General features: G+C 39.0%; 1 protein-coding gene across 1 annotated transcript; it reads left to right on the plus strand.

The window, feature by feature from the left end:
• Positions 1 to 3444: 3444 nt before the first annotated feature.
• Positions 3445 to 7008, plus strand: HHLA2 (HERV-H LTR-associating 2). The gene is given in 5 exon segments (XM_036348530.1): positions 3445 to 3493; positions 5008 to 5105; positions 5107 to 5209; positions 5212 to 5329; positions 6573 to 7008. Coding segments are annotated over 5 exon segments (804 nt in total).
• The last annotated feature ends 11341 nt before the right edge of the window (positions 7009 to 18349 follow it).

The raw sequence follows: 18349 nt of genomic DNA on the forward strand, positions 1-18349 counted from the left end.
TTAAGATGGGATGTATTGGAGTGTTTATGCTCATGGAATTGATCGGGTAGGGAGAGAGAACATGGTCATACAGTAGAAAGGGGATATAATTGCAGGGATAAATTGCTGGATGCAAAAAAAAATATGTGGGATGAGAGCAATAGTGAAGGGTTTGAGTTGGAAAAGAGGAGCCTGAATTGGTGGTAGGGGGACAAGGGGGTATTTGTAATTAATTGTAACTAATTAATGAAGCAAGAGCACCAGCTGAAATGGAGATGGGAAAAGGGAATGTTGTAAATTTCAAGAAAAGGTAGCAACTATTGGAGTTATTTTAGAGAATGGGAAGTGAACAGGAAATGCCCTAAACGTACATTAAACAAGGTGGATTTGATTTTTGCTTGGGAAGATACTGATTAAATCTTAAGTTGTTTTTTTAATAGCCTGTAAAGGTAAAAACAATTATTACATATTAACATTTGTTCACAGTAGGAAATTAGTTTAATGATTACTGGTAATCTTACTATTCAGAGATAATCATTATAATATATCTTTTAATATATTATACATGCAAATACATCTACAGGAAGAAAAATAAAGGTCTTATTTTAATAACTAATACTATTTTATAGATTTTTACTTTGCCAAGCATTTTAGGTGTTGCTCTGAGAAAGATAGAAGCTATTGGAGTGATAACTGTGTCATATTGCAAATGTTTACTCTAATTGTATTTTAATATGTTTGTGCTGCTTTTCCAATTTTTATGTAGATATATCTATAATTGGAAATGTACAGTCATGTTAAAAAGGCACTCTTCCAAGGATATGTACCAATTATTTTTTCTACTATTTAAAATGTAGAAATGAAAGTATAAATTATTAATCTACCAGCTTTTAATATGATTAAATGTAATGAAGGAACCTAATCTTATTTTTTGAATAGTTTTAATTATTCTTAAATTTCATATCCTATAACAAATTTAAAACACAACCTTGCACCCTAGTCAAATAGCTCAGTTGGTTAGAGCAGCATCCCAATATGCTACGGTTGTAGGTTTGATCCCTGGTCAGGGCACTTAAAAGAAGCAACCAATGAATGCATAAATAAGAAAGCCCACTGCATGGGAGAACATATTTGCCACTGTTATCACCAATAAGGGTTTAATATTCAACATTTACAGGGAACTCATATAACAACAAAAGGAAGATAAACAACCCAATCAAAAAAATGGGCAACGGACCTACATAGGTACTTTTCAAAAGAGGACTTTCAGAAAGCCAAGAGCCATATGAAAACATGCTCAAAGTCACTAATCATCCCAGAGATACAAATCAAAACGACAATGAGGTACCATCTCACACTGTCAGAATGGCTATCATCAACAGGTCAATAAAGGACAAGTGCTGGCAAGGATGCAGAGAAAAAGGAACCCTCATGCACTGCTGGTGGGAATGCAGACTGGTGCAGCCACTGTGGAAGACAGTATGGAGTTTCCTCAAAAAACTAAAAATGGAACTCCCATTTGACCCAGTAATCCCACCTCTAGGAATATATCCCAAGAAACCAGAAACACCAATCAGAAAGGATATATGCACCCTATGTTCATAGCAGCACAATTCACCATAGCTAAGATTGGAAACAGCCTAAGTGCCCATCAGCAGATGAGTGGATTAAAAAACACAATGGAATACTACGCGGCAGTAAAAAAGGAGTTTTTACCGTTTGCGACAGCATGGATGGAACTGGAGAGCATTATGCTAAGTGAAATAAGCCAGTCAGAGGAAGATAAATATCACATGATCTCACTCATTTATGGAATATAATGAACAACATAAACTGGTGAACAAAAACAGATCTAGAGACAGAGAAGCATCAATCAGACCGTCAAACCTCAGAGGGAAGGTAGGGGAGGGTGGGGGTAAGAGGGAGAGATCAACCAAAGGACTTGTATACATGCATATAAGCCTAACCAATGGACACAGATAACATGGGGGTGAGGGCACGAGTGGGGGGTAAGGGGGAGATAAGGACACATGTAATACATTAATCAATAAAGAAATTTAAAAAATAAAAGTTGTATGAGTTAAAAACTAAATAAGTGGAACAACAAATTGATGTCTCTCTCTCTCTCTCTCTCTCTCTCTCTCTCTCTCTCTCTCTCTCTCTCCCTCTTCCCATCCCCCTTCTCCCCCCTTCTCTAAAATCAATAAAAGCACAACCTTGTAATAGTAGAGCTCCCAAATGATTTACTTAAAATTTTCTTCAGAGGTTTATAAAATAAATTACTACATATTGTTCTTTAAACAGGATATTTGTTAAAGAGTAAAAATTATCTAAAAATTATCATCGCCAGAGAAAATAAGTTGCACTTCACTTATTTGAAGTGACATTGTGTGTATACATTTTGCCATCCATATTTTCTCACTTTTTAAAGCTTTCGAAACACTCTGTAAGCCATGACTTTAATGGCTGCCTTATGATCCACACTATTATGGACATTTAAGGACAAGTTTCCAGGTTTTGTTTTAATTGCTTTTTTATGTGTCATTATAAGCAACATCATAGTTAACAGCATTGGCATTTAATATTTAAATTGAATTTTGTTTTAGCATATTTACTGTAAAAACAATACATGTCAATTGTATAAAGCTTTAAAAATAACAGACAAAGCCTGGCAGGTATTACTCAGTGGTTGAGCATGGATCTATGGACCAGGAGGTCGCTATTCGAATCCCAGTCAGGCACATGCACCAATGAGGGGGGCATGCAGAAGGCAGCCGATCAATTATTCTCTCTCATTATTGATATTTCTATCTCTCTTTCCCTCTCCCTTGCTCTCTGAAATCAATAAAAATATATTTTAAAAATATAACAGACCAAAAAATTATTATCCAGAGAACTACCCTTGGATGTATTCCAAATCTTTTTTCATTCAACAGCCATTTTTCAGTACCAGTTGCTCTGAGAAAGATGGAAGCTATTGGAGTGATAACTGTGTCATATTGCAAATGTTTTCTCTAATTGTATTTTAATATGTTTGTGCTGCTTTTCCAATTTTTAGGTAGATATATGTAATAGGAATACGCAGTCATGTTAAGAAGATGCTGCTTTTGATGTGACACCTGCTCTCCACAGTTAACAGTCTAGTGAATATTTAGTCATATGCCATGTCAGTCTCCAAAGTGCAGAAATGCGTGCGCTTTTTAGAAAGGAACTGTGCCACTTAAAAGTTGCATTGTAATCTAATTTTCTCCAATAAGATAAGAACTCCTTTCCATGCTACTGAACTGTCTTTTAGGATCAGCTTTAATAGTTGCAGAAAAATTATCTGTGTGGATGAACCATATTTTATTTTACTAATCTATAAATAGTCAGACACTTTCTTTTCTAATTCCTGTTTGCTCTTAAAATCCATAGAATACATGTTTTGCTTCTTTTTAATAGGATAATTAACATGACCTCCACAAGATGCTGTCTTTCTTCCTCATTCTTATAATATCTCTAAGCGGATCTCAAAGTAAGTTCCTTTGTAATATACCCAAGTGTTAGTTATTTGTATATTCAAGAGGAACATGAGTACACAGCTCAAGGTGGCTGTTTCCTCTCTAGCCATAGCATTGTGAACTTTTCTAAAAGACCAGTTAATGAAAAGTCTGCATGAAGATTAAAAATCATATTTTTCTCCTGCCTACTATGATGAAAGCTCTTCTAATCTGTTATCTGCTACCAGAAATAAAATCACTAGAAAGGCAAGTTTGATTGATTGGTTGATTGATTTTTTTATTTTATTTTTTTAGTGTAAGCTTGGTACTTACTCAACACTTGACCAAAGGCATTATCAGCTTTGCTGGGCACTGCGACAGGCATTTTTAATTAACTGAGAAAATATCAGAGGTGCTTAGTGGAACAATTAATGAGGTCAACAAAACCACTCCTTTTCTATCCCATCTTTCCATGCCTTTCTTTCCGCATAAGACCACATCCCTCTAACACTTTGTAGAGAAATAAACAACCTTGCTGAGGAAGAGAAGTAGGACATGGCAGAGTGGAAATAGTGCCAGAGGAAAAAGATGTGACAGGGCCACATGAGCACCCGATTCCCCCATCTTTGTGGCCTTGCCCAGAGTCCAAAGGAGCTTACTACATTGTCCATAAGCTAAGCTAAGCTTTTCAGTCCTGGTATCATGGAATTCATATATAGGGCACTCAACTTACTGATCAAAGAACCTGGATTCTGGCTTCAATGATTATGAAGTAGCTAAGTATATCTTCTTTGCAAAAAACCTTGATTTTGATAAGTCCATTTGGTTTTTAAAATCAACTTCTGAAGTGGACAATTGGACTTCCACATTTATATTCAGAATATTTATTTACTAGTTTTTATTAACTCATGGAATAGCCTGAGAGTTGTCCCAAAACCAAAATAAATGAGTCACTTCATTGCCCATTTTGGACTCCTCCTTCTTGTGTGCTCCCTCACTTGAAACTAATGTCTGAAATTCCTAACAGATTTCTGAACCCAACAGCATCTTTGATGTGCTCAAATATTTCCTAGCTCAACCAAGTTAAGCATGTTCTAATCTTTTAGGGCCTGCTAGCTCCAGCTAGCTGGATAAACTAATTTGTTATTGTTATAGTAGGTGTTAAAAGTAAATGTGTTCAGGGAATAAAAATCAATAGGAGTCTTTTATTACATAATATACATAATTTCCAGTAACTATAGCAGGCCAGGATCAGAGGAGAGATGAGACTATTGATCAAGTGGGGATCAAACTAATATTTCTATGCTTTAGGCTGTTGACAATTCTCATAGCTACAATGAATCAAACAGATAGTCTATTAAAATTGCAGTAAGTCAAACCCAGAGCTTCATGGCTTGTTTCTAGTAATTAGACTAGCAAGAGTTCTTGATGCTGTGTCTGTTAATGATCAGGCAGTTGACCTAAAATAGTTCTTCTAGGTAGTCCTAACATAACCCTTGATAAGCACCCATCACTAATTCTCTTCAGAACGGCTCTTCATTTTATACAGTCTTTCCAGCTTTCTTCATTCATTTTAGTACTATGAGTGAGCAAATAGTCATTGGAAGACTTGAGGAAGATGTAATTCTCCCTTGATCATTTGAGAGTGGGTGAAAAAGTCATAATTCACTGGAGGAATCAGGGTGATGTTTATATGTACTACAAAGACAGTGACCATTTGGGAAAGCAAGATCCCAGATACACAACCAGGACACCCTCTTCCTCAGTGAAATCCACAGTGAAAATGCTTCCCTACCTTTCAGAAGATTAAGCCATTTGGATGAAGGAATTTAATTGTGCTATGTGGAAACAATAGCTAGAAAAACCACAAAGTGGTCCTAGAGGTGGGAGGTAAGTATGCATGTAAGATTTTACAAAACATAACAATGATATAATTCCATGTTTTTCTGAAGTGTATTTTTCTTAGTTTGATATACTAGGGGCTTCCTAAGTCAATACATACAAATAGACCTCATTTTTAATGAATAATATCTCATAGTATCGACATGCCATAATTGACACACCCATTCTCCCATTGGTAGATATGCAAGCATTTCCAGTGTTTTACATTGCAAGAAAAAAATGAGATTAACATCCTTACACTAAATGCAGAGAAATGATCTGAAGAAAAAAGTGTTAGATGTAAAATTTTAATGCATTACTTCCATCAGCATTATAAGAGCATCCACTTTCCCCTTAGTCTTATCAGTACCTAGAACCATCAATCATAAAATTAATGCCAATATGATATCTTAAAAATATTGAATTATTGACTTAAATTGCACTTTTTTTGGTTTCTGAATGAAAACAGAATGGCAGCAATGGACACTGGAAAACAATGAAAATGTTCATATGAAATTGTACAGTTAATTTTAATATTATATTCAGTTAACCTTGGAGAACACAGGGATTAGATGTGCCAACCACCCATGAAGTTGTAAATCTGCATAAACCTTAAGCCAGCCCTTCACATACATGTGTTCTCAATGGCCAGTCGACCCTTGAAGAATGTGGGTGTGAATCCTGCAGGGCGATTGAAAAATATCTGCAGGTGAGTGGACCCATGCAGTTTATACGCACTGTGTTCAGCATCACCTGTACTTACCTCTTGCCCATATTAATTGTATTTATCTATTCATTTATATATTGGAGAAGGGGCATTTTCTAATGCGTTGTTTTACCCAGCACTGTTCCTTCTCCCTCTGTCCTATTTTACTGTGTCAGACCTTGACTCAGAAATCTAAGAATAAAGTGTAAGTAATGTCAAAATGACTGAGTAGTGCAGTACCTGAGGAGTGCAGAGTCCTGCATGAGCGCTAGTTTATAGACTTCAACACCCACATTTTGGTTGCTCAGTGCGGCTATTAGATTTCATTCTCGAGTTCTTTCTAGAGAATTGAGATCGCTAGTTGCTATGTATCCATGAATGCCCTTTTTTTCACTTGTAGATAACCACACACGATCTTACCGTTCTACAGTTTTTGTTTTGTTTTTCCTTTCACTGACTGCCAAGTTTTGCTCATAAAGCTTATCTTTCCATTGCATGGATATTAAAATAATAAATGTTCTGCAAAGATGGCCTAACAAGAAGCTAATGATGACAGTTCCCAAAAGCCCTTCTTTCTCCCCCTTCACTTTTGTCACACTGGCGATAAAGTATGAAAAGAGGAACACAAACAGCTCCGTGATATGTGGCGTGTTAAGCGTTTATCCTTGTCCAGTTCGTACATGGCAAGTGGACAATACACCTATCCCTGAAGGCAATATGGAAGGAGTTGGGTCTTTTGATCCTTTTTATAATAAGGGTAGAGTAAATATCATAGGATCAAATTTATTGCATGCATGTACTATTGAAAATCCATTGCTGAAGCAAACATGGACAGGGAGATGGACAATGAAAGGTGGGCTTCATGGGGCTTTCTGTGTATATGTGCTATGTCCAAGGGTTGGGGGAATAGGGAATGATTTACAGGACAGAACGGAACACAAAGGAAAGAAAATGCATCTGTGACTGTTACAAGACCAGGACTGGAGTCCCCAGTATAATATTTACTGGCTATTTTACCTTAAGCAATCAATCATTTTTACTTCTGAACATTAGTTTCTCATTGATTAAATCAAAGTAATTCTCACCTTGCTAGGTGTTTATGAAAACATTTGTGAAATGGAAATTAGCATATTTATTCATAAATACCAATGTATTTCTCTATGGTTTATTCTCTAAAGAGGGTTTTCTACCTGCATTGTACTTTAAAAGGTCAGAGGAGAAGGAAAGAATGCTTGCTTGCCTGTTACCAGGTCCCAACCTCTGATTCTTGCCAATCTTTCAACTAAATAAAACTTAACTAATTAGTATTATGGTTTCTCTTTAGTTTCTCTCTTTTTTTAAATTTTTTATTGATTAAGGTATTACAAATGTGTCTTTATCCCCCCATTGTCCCTTCATTCCATCCCCACCCTCCATCTTGCTCTCACCCTCACCCTCACACCCTGTTGTCTGCATCCATTGCTTATGGTTATATGCATGCATACAAATCCTTTGGTTGATCTCTCTCCCTTACTCTCACCCTCCCCTACCTTCCCTCTGAGGTTTGAGCATCTGATCAATGCTTCTCTGTCTCTAGATCTGTTTTTGTTCATCAGTTAATGTTGTTCATTATAGTCCACAAATGAGTGAGATTGTGTGATATTTATCTTTCTCTGACTGACTTATCTCACTTAGCATAATGCTCTCCAGCTCTATCCATGCTGTAGCAAATGGTAGGAGTTCCTTCCTTTTTACTACGGCATAGTATTCCATTGCATAGATGTCCCAAGGTTTTTTAATCCACTCATCTGCTGATGGGCACTTAGGCTGATTCCAAATCTTAGCTATTGTAAAGTTTCTCTCTTTTCAAAATTATCTTTATTGTTGAAAGTATTACAGATGTCTCTCCCCTTCCCACCCACCTCCATGCCACTCTCTCCCCCTCCCCAGGCCTTCACTGAACTATTTTCTGTGTCCATAGGTTATACATATATGCATATAAGTTATTTGGTTAATTTCTTCCTGCTCCCCCCTTCCCTCTGAAATACATCAGTCTGTTCTATGCTTCTATGTCTCTGGGTCTATTTTGTTCATCAATTTATTTTGTTCATTGGATTCCACATATAAGTGAGATCATGTGATACTTGTTTTTCTCTGACTGATTTATTTCACTTAGCATAATACTTTCCAGGTCCCCCCATGCTGTTTCAAAGGGTAAGAGATCCTTCTTTTTTACAGCTGCATAGTATTCCATTGTGTAAATGTCCTCAGCCTTTTTATCCATTCATCTGCTGATGGGCACTTGGGCTGTTTCCAGATTTTAGCTATTGTTAATAATGGTGCTATGATCATAGGGGTGCATATATCCTTTCTGATTGCTGTTTTAAGCTTCTTAGGATATATTCCTAGAAGTGGGATCACTGGGTCAAATGGCAGTTCCACTTTTTCTTTTCCTTTTTTTAATTTTTTTTTGAGGAAATTCCACAATGTTTTCCAAATGGCTGTACCAGTCTGCATTCCCACCAACAGTGCACTAGGGTTCCTTTTATTCCGCATCCTCACCAGTATTTGTTGTTTGTTGATTTGTCGATGGTAGCCATTCTGGCAGTTATGAGGTGGTACCTCCTTGTCATTTTTAATTTGCATCTCTCTGATGATTAGTGACTTTGAGCATTTTTTCATATGCCTCTTGGCCTTCTGTATGTCCACTTTGGAGAAGTGTCTCTTCAGACCTTCTGCCCATTTTTAAATTGGATTGTTTGTCTTCATTTTGTTGAGTTGTATGAGTACTTTATATATTTTGGAAATTAACCTCTTATCAGCTGTATCATTGGCAAATATGTTCTCCCATACAAAGTTCTCCCTTTTCATTTTGATGACAGTTTCCTTTAATATGCAGAAGCTTTTTATTTTGATACTAGAGTCCAAGCACACGAAATCATGTTTGGGTAGGGTGCCTAGGCCTAGCCTGTGATCAGGCCCATCTTCCACCCACTTGCCAGCCCTGGGTCCCAACCCGCCTCCACCGCAAGACACCAGGTTACCCTCGCTGGCCTTCATCCCACCCTGTTGCCTCTGCCAGCCAGCCAGTTCCCCTCGCTGGCCCCGAGTCCCGGACGGCCACCACTGCCAGCCACCCAGTTCCCCTTGCCAGCCCCCCACCTCATAGCGACCGGTTGAGCAGTCATTCCGGTCATTACGCTTATGGTTGCTGGCCTTTTATTATATAGGACAGTCCCATTTATTTATTTTTTCCTTTGTTTCTCTTGCCCTAGGCCTTATATCTGAGAAAATTCTGCTATGTGGGATGTCTGATATTTTGCTGCCTATGTTTTCTCCTAGGATTTTTATCGTTTCATGACTTATATTTAAGTCTTTTATCCATCTTGAATTTATTCTTGTGTATGGTATAAGTGGTCTAGTTTCATTTTTTCTTTTTACATGTAGCTGTCCAATTTTCCCAACACCATTTATTGAAGAGACTGTCTTTACTCCACTGTATGCTCTTGCCTCCAGTGTCAAATATTAATTGTGCATTAATTGATTTCTTTGGTCTCTTCATGTAGTATTAGCCCATTAATCTTTATCAATACCTTCATCATTGCATGAGCAGTTTTTAACACTCCTTCCTCTCATTTATTTGAACAAACCCGAACTCTGATCAATCTCAGTATTTATAACCTACTGTTTATGAAAAATTGAGAAGAAAAATTTATTTGATACTTCTTACCAATTCTAAGGAAAAATATTGTTTTATATTTCATTAGAAGCAACACAAGATTTTTCTATAAATCTCCATTATATAGGGAAATCTCCATTGTGCAAGATTTTTCTGTAAATCTATTTTTCTGTGTTTCACATTCTCAAGATGCCCACTGAGAAGATACTAAAATTATAAGTGCTTTATACCTTTACATGATTTGAGTGCTAAAGGCATGGTCACCCAATCTCCATTTTTCATCAGTCAGGCAGCAATGGATACATGGAAAACAATGCAAATGTTCATATTAAATTGTAAATATTTTCTATGGGAAATTGTATTTTCTCATGTTTATTCAGAATTGAGTGTCCTAAAGCACCAACAGGTCCTTAGGCTCCATGCTGTTTGTCTTGTTGATAATTTATTATGCGCTAAGTAAGGGTTGTTGCTCTCAGACTGTGAACTTAAGGACAAGGGCTCTTATTTCTGCATCTATAGCATCTAGTATAAACCATGTAAAAATAAAATTCAACCAAGAAGGGTGCATACAAAGGGAGCAATTAATTCTATTCACCATGGTTGGGTATGCATGGAGTAAAGAATATACGCCTAAGGAAATTGAATAAGAACAGAATTTTAAACAAGTTGTAGGGAATTTCAGGAGAACATAGGCATTCCAAGTTGGAAACAAAAAGATGCATTATATGCAAATGCACAGGGAAGTAAATATTACTAGCTTTATGAAAGTTTAAGTGTTGACAGCAAGGCTAAATTACCAAGAGATGAGCCTGGAGAGTGCGGGAAAACCAGATGAAAGACCTTCTATACCTTGTGAAGGAGTTTGACCAGGGTCCTGGAAGTAATGAGAAATCAAAGAAGGATTAGAAACATCAGAAAGATCCTGTACTTGAATTTTAGATGATTTGGGGGGGCATATTCTCTTGCAAGTGGATTAAATGGTAGGAGAATCTAGAGCCCAAAATAAACAATCCATGGCAACCCACCGAAGTCAGCCTACAGAACTACAGAAGGACAGAATGGGGTTCAATCATGGAGTGGGGAGAGGCAAGCCAGAACACCCAGCACAGTTCCTGCTTCAAAAGAGTTCAGGCCACGGGGGATTAATACACATTTGGAAATGTACTTCTTGTGTACAAGAAAAGAACTTTGTCTAGAAAGAGAGATTAAGAAATGATTGAGACCATAGAAGTAACAGACAACAAGGGAGTAGACAGAGTGACAAGAGGAGAGTCCTGGGAAACACCAGCATTTGAGAAGCCAACAGAAGCAGAACAGTGAGTTTAAAATGTTGGTAACTGGTAGCAATGTTAATATTGGGTGCCCACGCTTGAGTGCTCACTGTCAGGTGGTAGGAGTTAAAACCCAGGTGGTGTCACCTCCCTAGCTGGCTTCAGGGCTTTAGAAATTAAGAGGGAACATATATGTTTTATGACTCTGCAGGCTGAGCATCTTCAATTCCTTTTATCACTGTGCCTAATATGTTTTTTAGGGTCCAGTATTGGGGGAGTTGAGGCTCTAGGCCAGCCGTGGGCAAACTATGGCCCGCAGGCCAGATCCGGCCTGTTTGAAATGAATAAAACCAAAAAAAAAAAAAAAGGACCGTACCCTTTTATGTAATGATGTTTACTTTGAATTTATATTAGTTCACACAAACACTCCATCCATGCTTTTATTCCGGCCCTCCGGTCCAGTTTAAGAGCCCATTGTGGCCCTCGAGTCAAAAAGTTTGCCCATCCCTGCTCTAGGCACAGTAGGAGTCTGGAATTGGGGCTCTGCTGGATGCTGGGGAAGCACAGTCTGCGAACCTGGGAGGGAGAAGCCACCAAAGGACGTTTGAAACACTAAATGGATGCCTGATTCAGCTCATTTTTACCTCTGCTGATAGCTAAATGCCAAAACTAATTATTTAAAATATTTCTAATTCACTTTTCATAGTGGAATGTGTACTCATGAAGCTGACTTTCTAAGGGGGTTGATTGATCCCCTTACCCTTAAACTGTCAACTTTACATCATGGGAGACCATGGCACCTCTCTTTTTATTATTTAATAAAGATATTTGAGTCAATGGAATATGGTTTAGAAGTATTTATATCATATCATCCTACTTGTGAAAATTAGTAGGAATAACACACTTGGAGGCTTGGTGATTCTATGTAATAAGACTTTGAGGTTAAGAACCGAGAGCTGTCTTTAGGTTAAGTGGTCTTCAAATAGACAAGAGCTTCTAGACACTAAGTGATAACACTTCCTTGGTAGAGCTGCCACTTTGAGAATACTGAAAACTGGGATGTGAAGCTATTTTTCTCCAAAATAAGTGTCCATTTTATGTAAAATACAATTAAGCTTGCATCCTATTTTTAAAATGCTGCCTCATATTGGATTCATTTTGGAGTGTAGAAAAATTATCAGGAAGAAATGGTCTGCAGACCACACATGGCCCATCTTTCTAACCACAGGTCTAAGTTTCAGTTTATACAAAGTGAAGCCTTAGACCAATCCAGCTTTTCTGAATCTTTTCCAGGTAAACCTTGGTCAGTTGAGACTTGAGAAGGGTCTGCTCAAACTCCTCCCTACTCCCCAAACCTACCCCAGGCAGAGGTCTGTAGGAGGAACTACCCCAGCAGGCAAGAGAACAGGGCAAGTAGTACCTGTACTTTTACTTCACTCTTTCAAGAAAACTTGGTTTTCTATTCTGAATGGCAATTTTCTACTTGATTCCTTTTCCAGAACATGTTGCAACATTTGAAAAGGAGGCCCAGATAGGGCTGCTTGTTATTCCTAGAGTTGAGATCTGCTAGATAAAGTTTACACTGACTGGAATGGAATTAAATAATTCTTGCTAAATTTTGCTGCTGAATCAATATGTGACCTTGGGCAAATCTTTCCACAGATGGGGGAACTAAGATCACAGATAAAGTAAGAAGAAGCTAACCTTGTAGGATTTTCTTCAGAAGGAAAAATATGCATATCAAAACACGCTGGAAAGTTAATATTTCTACTTAATTACTTCTTCTTTACATGGGTATTGAATTTCACATTGACACAAATACGTGGAGAGATTAATTTTTTATTTTAAAATATTAAAAGTGTGTTTATTAAAAATGAGATCTATTGGGTAAAGCTGGTCATCTTTAAAAATAGCCTAAAACATTTATCCCCCTGAATTAGGCTTTGTGCTCTAATGCTTGCTCACTACGTTTGGGTAGACTTTAGATCACAAGGTTAGTAGGTTCTTACTTTGGTAACATTAGGGCTCCAAGTTTCTGCTTCCCAGGATCCCCACTTCCTTTAATACTAATTACAATTTTGGTACTAACGAGGATGCTGGGAAAAGTTCAGGCTTCTCCAGTTATTCCCAAGGAGCCTCAAGTACTATATATTGTCCCTGTGGTCACCTGTAACCTCTCACCCAATACCATGGCTCCTACTTAGATCTTCCCATCACCTCCGCACTCCTTATCACTATTTCCCTAGGAATCTGTCTTCTCCAAGCCAAGGGTGAACTGCACCCTCTCTTTATCCCTCAAGAAGAACACTGGGCTGACACTAGTTTGTAGTCATAATTATTCCTTTGGAAAAAGTGCATTAATTCTCTTATCTACACCAATAAAAGACAAAGATGCTAATTGACAGTACATTCGCTATGCCCCCAAGCCACGCCCACCAGCCAATCAGAGCAACTATATACAAATTAACCCAACCAAGATGGCGGCCTACAGCCTCAGAGCTGGAGCAAGCAGGAGGCTTGGTTGCCCGGGAGATGGAGGAAGCCAAGCTTCCCACCTGCTCTGAGCCGGCTGTGGCCTCCGCTCATGGCAACAAAGTTTCAATTATAGAAGCTAAATAAATCCCAGATACCTGCTTCCAGCCAGCCTCCACTGGGAGCTTGGGTGGCTGGGGGCCATGGCCAACCTGCAAATAGCCATCAGCCCCTCACCCTGGCTGGCCAGGCACTCCTATTTAATAAAAGGGTAATATGCAAATTGACCCTAACAGCAGAACAACTGGGAATGACTGGTCACTATGACACACACTGACCACCAGGGGGCAGATGTTCAATGCAGGAGCTGCCCCCTGGTGGTCAGTGCACTCCCACAGGGGGAGCTCTTCTCAGCCACAAGCCAGGCTGATGGCTGCCAGTATAGTGGTGGTGGTGGAAGGCTCTCCCACCTCCTCAGCAGCGCTAAGGATGTCCAACTGCAGCTTAGGCCTGCTCCCTGCTGGCAAGTGGACATCCCCCGAGGGCTCCTGGGCTGCCAGGGGGATGTCTGACTGCCAGCTCAGGCCCAATCCCCCAGGGAGCGGGCCTAAGCCAGCAGGTGGTCATCCCCCAAGGGGTCCCAGACTGCAAGAGTTCACAGGCCGGGCTGAGGGACCCCCCAAGTGCACAAATTTTTGTGCACCGGGCCTCTAGTTCTATATAATAAAAGAGAAACATGTAAATTGACTGTCCCTCCACTATGCTCACCAGCCAATCAGGAGTATGTATGCAAATTAACCCAACAAGATGGCGGGTTAATTTGCATACACAGGTGCCAGGTGAAGAGCAGAGCGGGAGAGCCAGTGGAGAGTGGAGCAGCTTGGGGAAATTGGCTCCCCAAGCTGCCTGACGGAGAGCAGAAAGGGAGAGCTGGTGGCTTGGAGGACTTGACAGAGTGGGAGGCTATGGGACGGAGACAGAGCAGGAAGGGAAAATGAAGATCACAGGGAGCATCAGGAATTTTGGAAATAGTAGTTTTGGTGGCAGCCCCAGGACTGGAAGCGGAATCCCAGAGTGCAGGGAGCACCAGGAATGCTGGGAATCTTAGTTCTGGTGGCAGATGGGTCTCCTAGACACTAGAGCAACGTGAGCCTGGAGCAAGTTACTATTGTGGTGGGGGGTGGAGGGAAAGCAAAGGTGAGAGATATAAGTAAAATCAGAGTGTCTATGAAAAATTAAAGGGTTGATACCCTAAAACTTCCAGGAAATCTCCACCAATGAAACAAAGAAAAATAAAAATGCTTCTATTATTCTGTGAGCAACAAACCAAATTGAGTTGGGTTCTCAGACAATTCGCTCATATAATTGCAAAGACAGACAGAAACTCCCAGATTGGAGAGGGTACAGATTGAGCTGAGGGACCCCCACACCTCACAGAGCATGAATGTCGTGCACCGGGCCTGTAGTCACAATATAAAACAACAGAAACTTAAATGCATAATAGACTCATTGCCTCTCAAGTTTTCAAACTTTTTCTTTCCCAACTCCCACTAAGCCCCAAATTAATTCAAATGACAGCTTTTGCAGGTTTCCCACAATAGAGACATTGAGACTAGTAGGTATTATTTATGCTCATAAAACAAAACAAAACAAAACAAAAACACAAAACACAACTCTCTGGTCCAGACAGGGCTTGTCTTTTCACTATGAAAAGTGTTTTCACTAATATGAAATTTGCCTGCCACCCGCACGGCAGAAATAACTGGTTTCAAAAATAGTAAGCATACTCTACCCACCCACTCACACATTTTCTTTATCGTTTGGTAATTCTTCTTCTAGCTTATAGACTTTTTTTGTTTGTTTTAGTTAGAACCAAGTCAAAGAACAGCCCTCTGGATAATCATTCTGTCTTCAATGCTTTGGGAGATTTTGGTGGTACTTAACATCATGAAGTCAAGAATATGTATCTATTTCATCAAAGGTGATGCCTCATGGAAGATTTGTGTTCTGTCCCTGGGTATTCAGCTTGAGGTATGACATTCACCTGCACTTTCTGGGCATGTAAACAGATCTGAATTTTCTGGATAGTCATTTGTAAAATTTATAAGAAATCTTTTTAAATGCTCATACATTTCCACCTACTTATTGTAATTCTGGGAATTTATTCTGAGTTTAATGGTCTGAGACATACCAAACTATATATAAGCATATTTACTACAGCATACTACCATTAATTCCAGTTTTTATACTGGAATTTCAATAAATAATAGAGGGTTGGGTAAATTAATTTGGCATCACATGTTAGTTAAGGGTTTTTTGTTTTTTTGTTTGTTTTTACTAAAAAAGATTAAAAGTAAACCTGGCAGTAAAATAATGCCCAGGGTGGTACCAATTATCTTGAATTGAGAAATAGCTGAAAAGAAATAATCCAAAGCTTTAGACATAGTTGTTTTTGGAGAAAGGTTGCCCTTCTCCATCACTCACCTGCCCAGGTACTTTATGGACTTCCTCAAGTCCCTGGGCTCTTATTTTCTTTTTCTTTGAGCTTTATTTACAGTAGCCACTTCTTGAAATAGCATTGTCCTTTATGTGCCATTTATTTTAATCCTTTTTAAATTTTTTAAAATGTTTTCTAAATTTTCTGCAACAAACCTATGTTACTTAGAGCAATTTTAATGATATATTAAGATGCCATTGTCACAGGACTTCTTAAAAGACTTCACTTTTATCAGCAAAATTAGGTCTGGAAAAAACTTATTTCCATATTTTGCAGATCAGAAAACTGGAATGTAAGGTGTTAACTCAAATTCTAAGGAGGTCTGTGATACAGACTTATGGCCACCTAATATGACCCAGCTAAGTAGCGGCCAAGATAGATCTGGGCCCCAAGAAACTCTCCCTTATTCCATAACTCCCTTGAGCAGGTTCTGAGTATCTGGGAGGTTGAACTAGATCCCATGTCTCTTCGCCTGGTTGATATCTACCTGTCATTTCTGTGGAAGTTAGAGGGTTTGGTCATAGCAGAAACCATTATTGAAGGTAAGATTTTGAGAGTGACAGTGAGCATGAGTTTCACCAACTTTGCCCTGTGATTGTACTAATATGCAGGCTAGTCCCCTTACTTGTTACTCCTATTCCTTAGCTGGCAGGAAATATTGGATGTGGGCATAGGTCAGGCCCTACCAGCAAACACCTGGCTCATTCAGAACTGTACAAATGGGAGCACAGAAGATAGTGCATTCCCCCAGAGGTGGGAGCAGCTGACTCACTAGCAAAACTAAACTTGAAGGGACAAGGAAAAGGAGAAGTTCCCCAAATGTGGGGAGTCACATAAAAGCTGCTGCCATGTTAGGAGAGTGACCTGCACTTGAAGAGCACAACCAGACCAAGATGACTCTAAAGGGAGGGAGCTGGAAGAATAAACACCTGATTTTAGTCTTCCTTCCCTCAAATCTCCACCCCATCTGGAAGCCAGAGGGAAGAGAGGCCCTGTAGATAGAACCCATCCAGGTGAGCTTCCCATGGCAGAAAGCAGGATGGATACTGATTCTGGAGGAGTGGTCAGGAGAGATCAGCAAAAGCAATGTCAGGGTATTGGCCACTCATAAATAACAATAATAATAATAATATAATAATAATAATGGTCTATAGTTCTATAGTTAGATGGGCTGCAAATATATTTCAAGCTATTATACTAAAAGCCACAAACCTACCTCCAGGTCGCTGGTTGTCGTTTTAAATGACTATGGTTCATATGTTTTCCTTTTCAATTATTCTGTTTAAAATACCCTTAGTCTAGGATAAACATAAAGTATACTAGATTTTAGAAAGGCCTAGAGGAAAGGCCTTTCTTAAGAAATGCCATTATACTCTTTTTTTCCTTAACCATCACTCTCAGCTTTAACCATCACCTCTTTGGCTATTTTCCATTAAACAGTTGGTAGGAAACTGGCCAACAATCCTAAAGAGCCGGGAATTCCTGGCCTGGTTGAATTGGCTTTATCATCACTTTGGAGCACCTTAATGAGCCATAGAATTTACTGCTGTTTGTTTCGGATGAGGTATTTTTGCAAGGAATGCATTTTAAATACTGTTTGTTGAAAGAGAGATATGAAAGGGGGAGTAACTAAAGTAACTCTAATAACCTAATTACAGACATACCTCATTTTATTGTGCTTCACAGATATTGTGCTTTTGCAAATTGAGGGTTTGTGGCAACCCTGTGTCAAACAAGTCTATTGGTGCCATTTTCCCAAGAGCATTTGCTCATTTCATGTCTGTGTCACATGTTGGTAATTCTTCCACTATTTCAAACATAGTGCAAACGTAGCTTTTATCAGCCCAGGGAAACCCAAAAGTTTGTGTGACTCAGTTTATTGTGATATTTGCTTCATTGAGGTGGTCTGGAAGAGAACCTGCAGTATCTCCGAGTTGTGCCTATATACTGATTTAGGAATAAGGGAGAATGAATGTTTGCAAAGATTTTAAAGTTTTTTCTCTCTATTCCTATAGAAAGAAGTTTTGTCTCTACTGATGAGAGAGCTAGTAATGCCAATAATGAAGAAAACACAGTAAGAGATTTCCTTTGTCAAACCATTTATAGTACAAGAATCCTATCTAATAAAAGAGAAACATGGTAATTAGCCATACCTCCGCTATCCTTCCCATTGGCTAATCAAGGCAATATGCAAATTAACTGCCAGCCAAGATGGCGGCCGGCAGCCAGGCCGTTTGAAGCGGACATGAGGCTTGCTTGCTTCAGTGATGGAGGATTCCAACGTTCCCCGCCTGCCTTGCCGGCCTCTGAGCTTGCAGTTTGAAACATTGTTACAAATATAGAAGCTAAACAAAACCCCAGAAACCTGCTTTCAACCAGCCGGGATCTCAGAGCTGGAGTTGAAAC

This window comes from Myotis myotis, unplaced genomic scaffold (assembly GCF_014108235.1).
Source record: "Myotis myotis isolate mMyoMyo1 unplaced genomic scaffold, mMyoMyo1.p scaffold_m19_p_2, whole genome shotgun sequence".
Classification (NCBI taxonomy): domain Eukaryota; kingdom Metazoa; phylum Chordata; class Mammalia; order Chiroptera; family Vespertilionidae; genus Myotis; species Myotis myotis.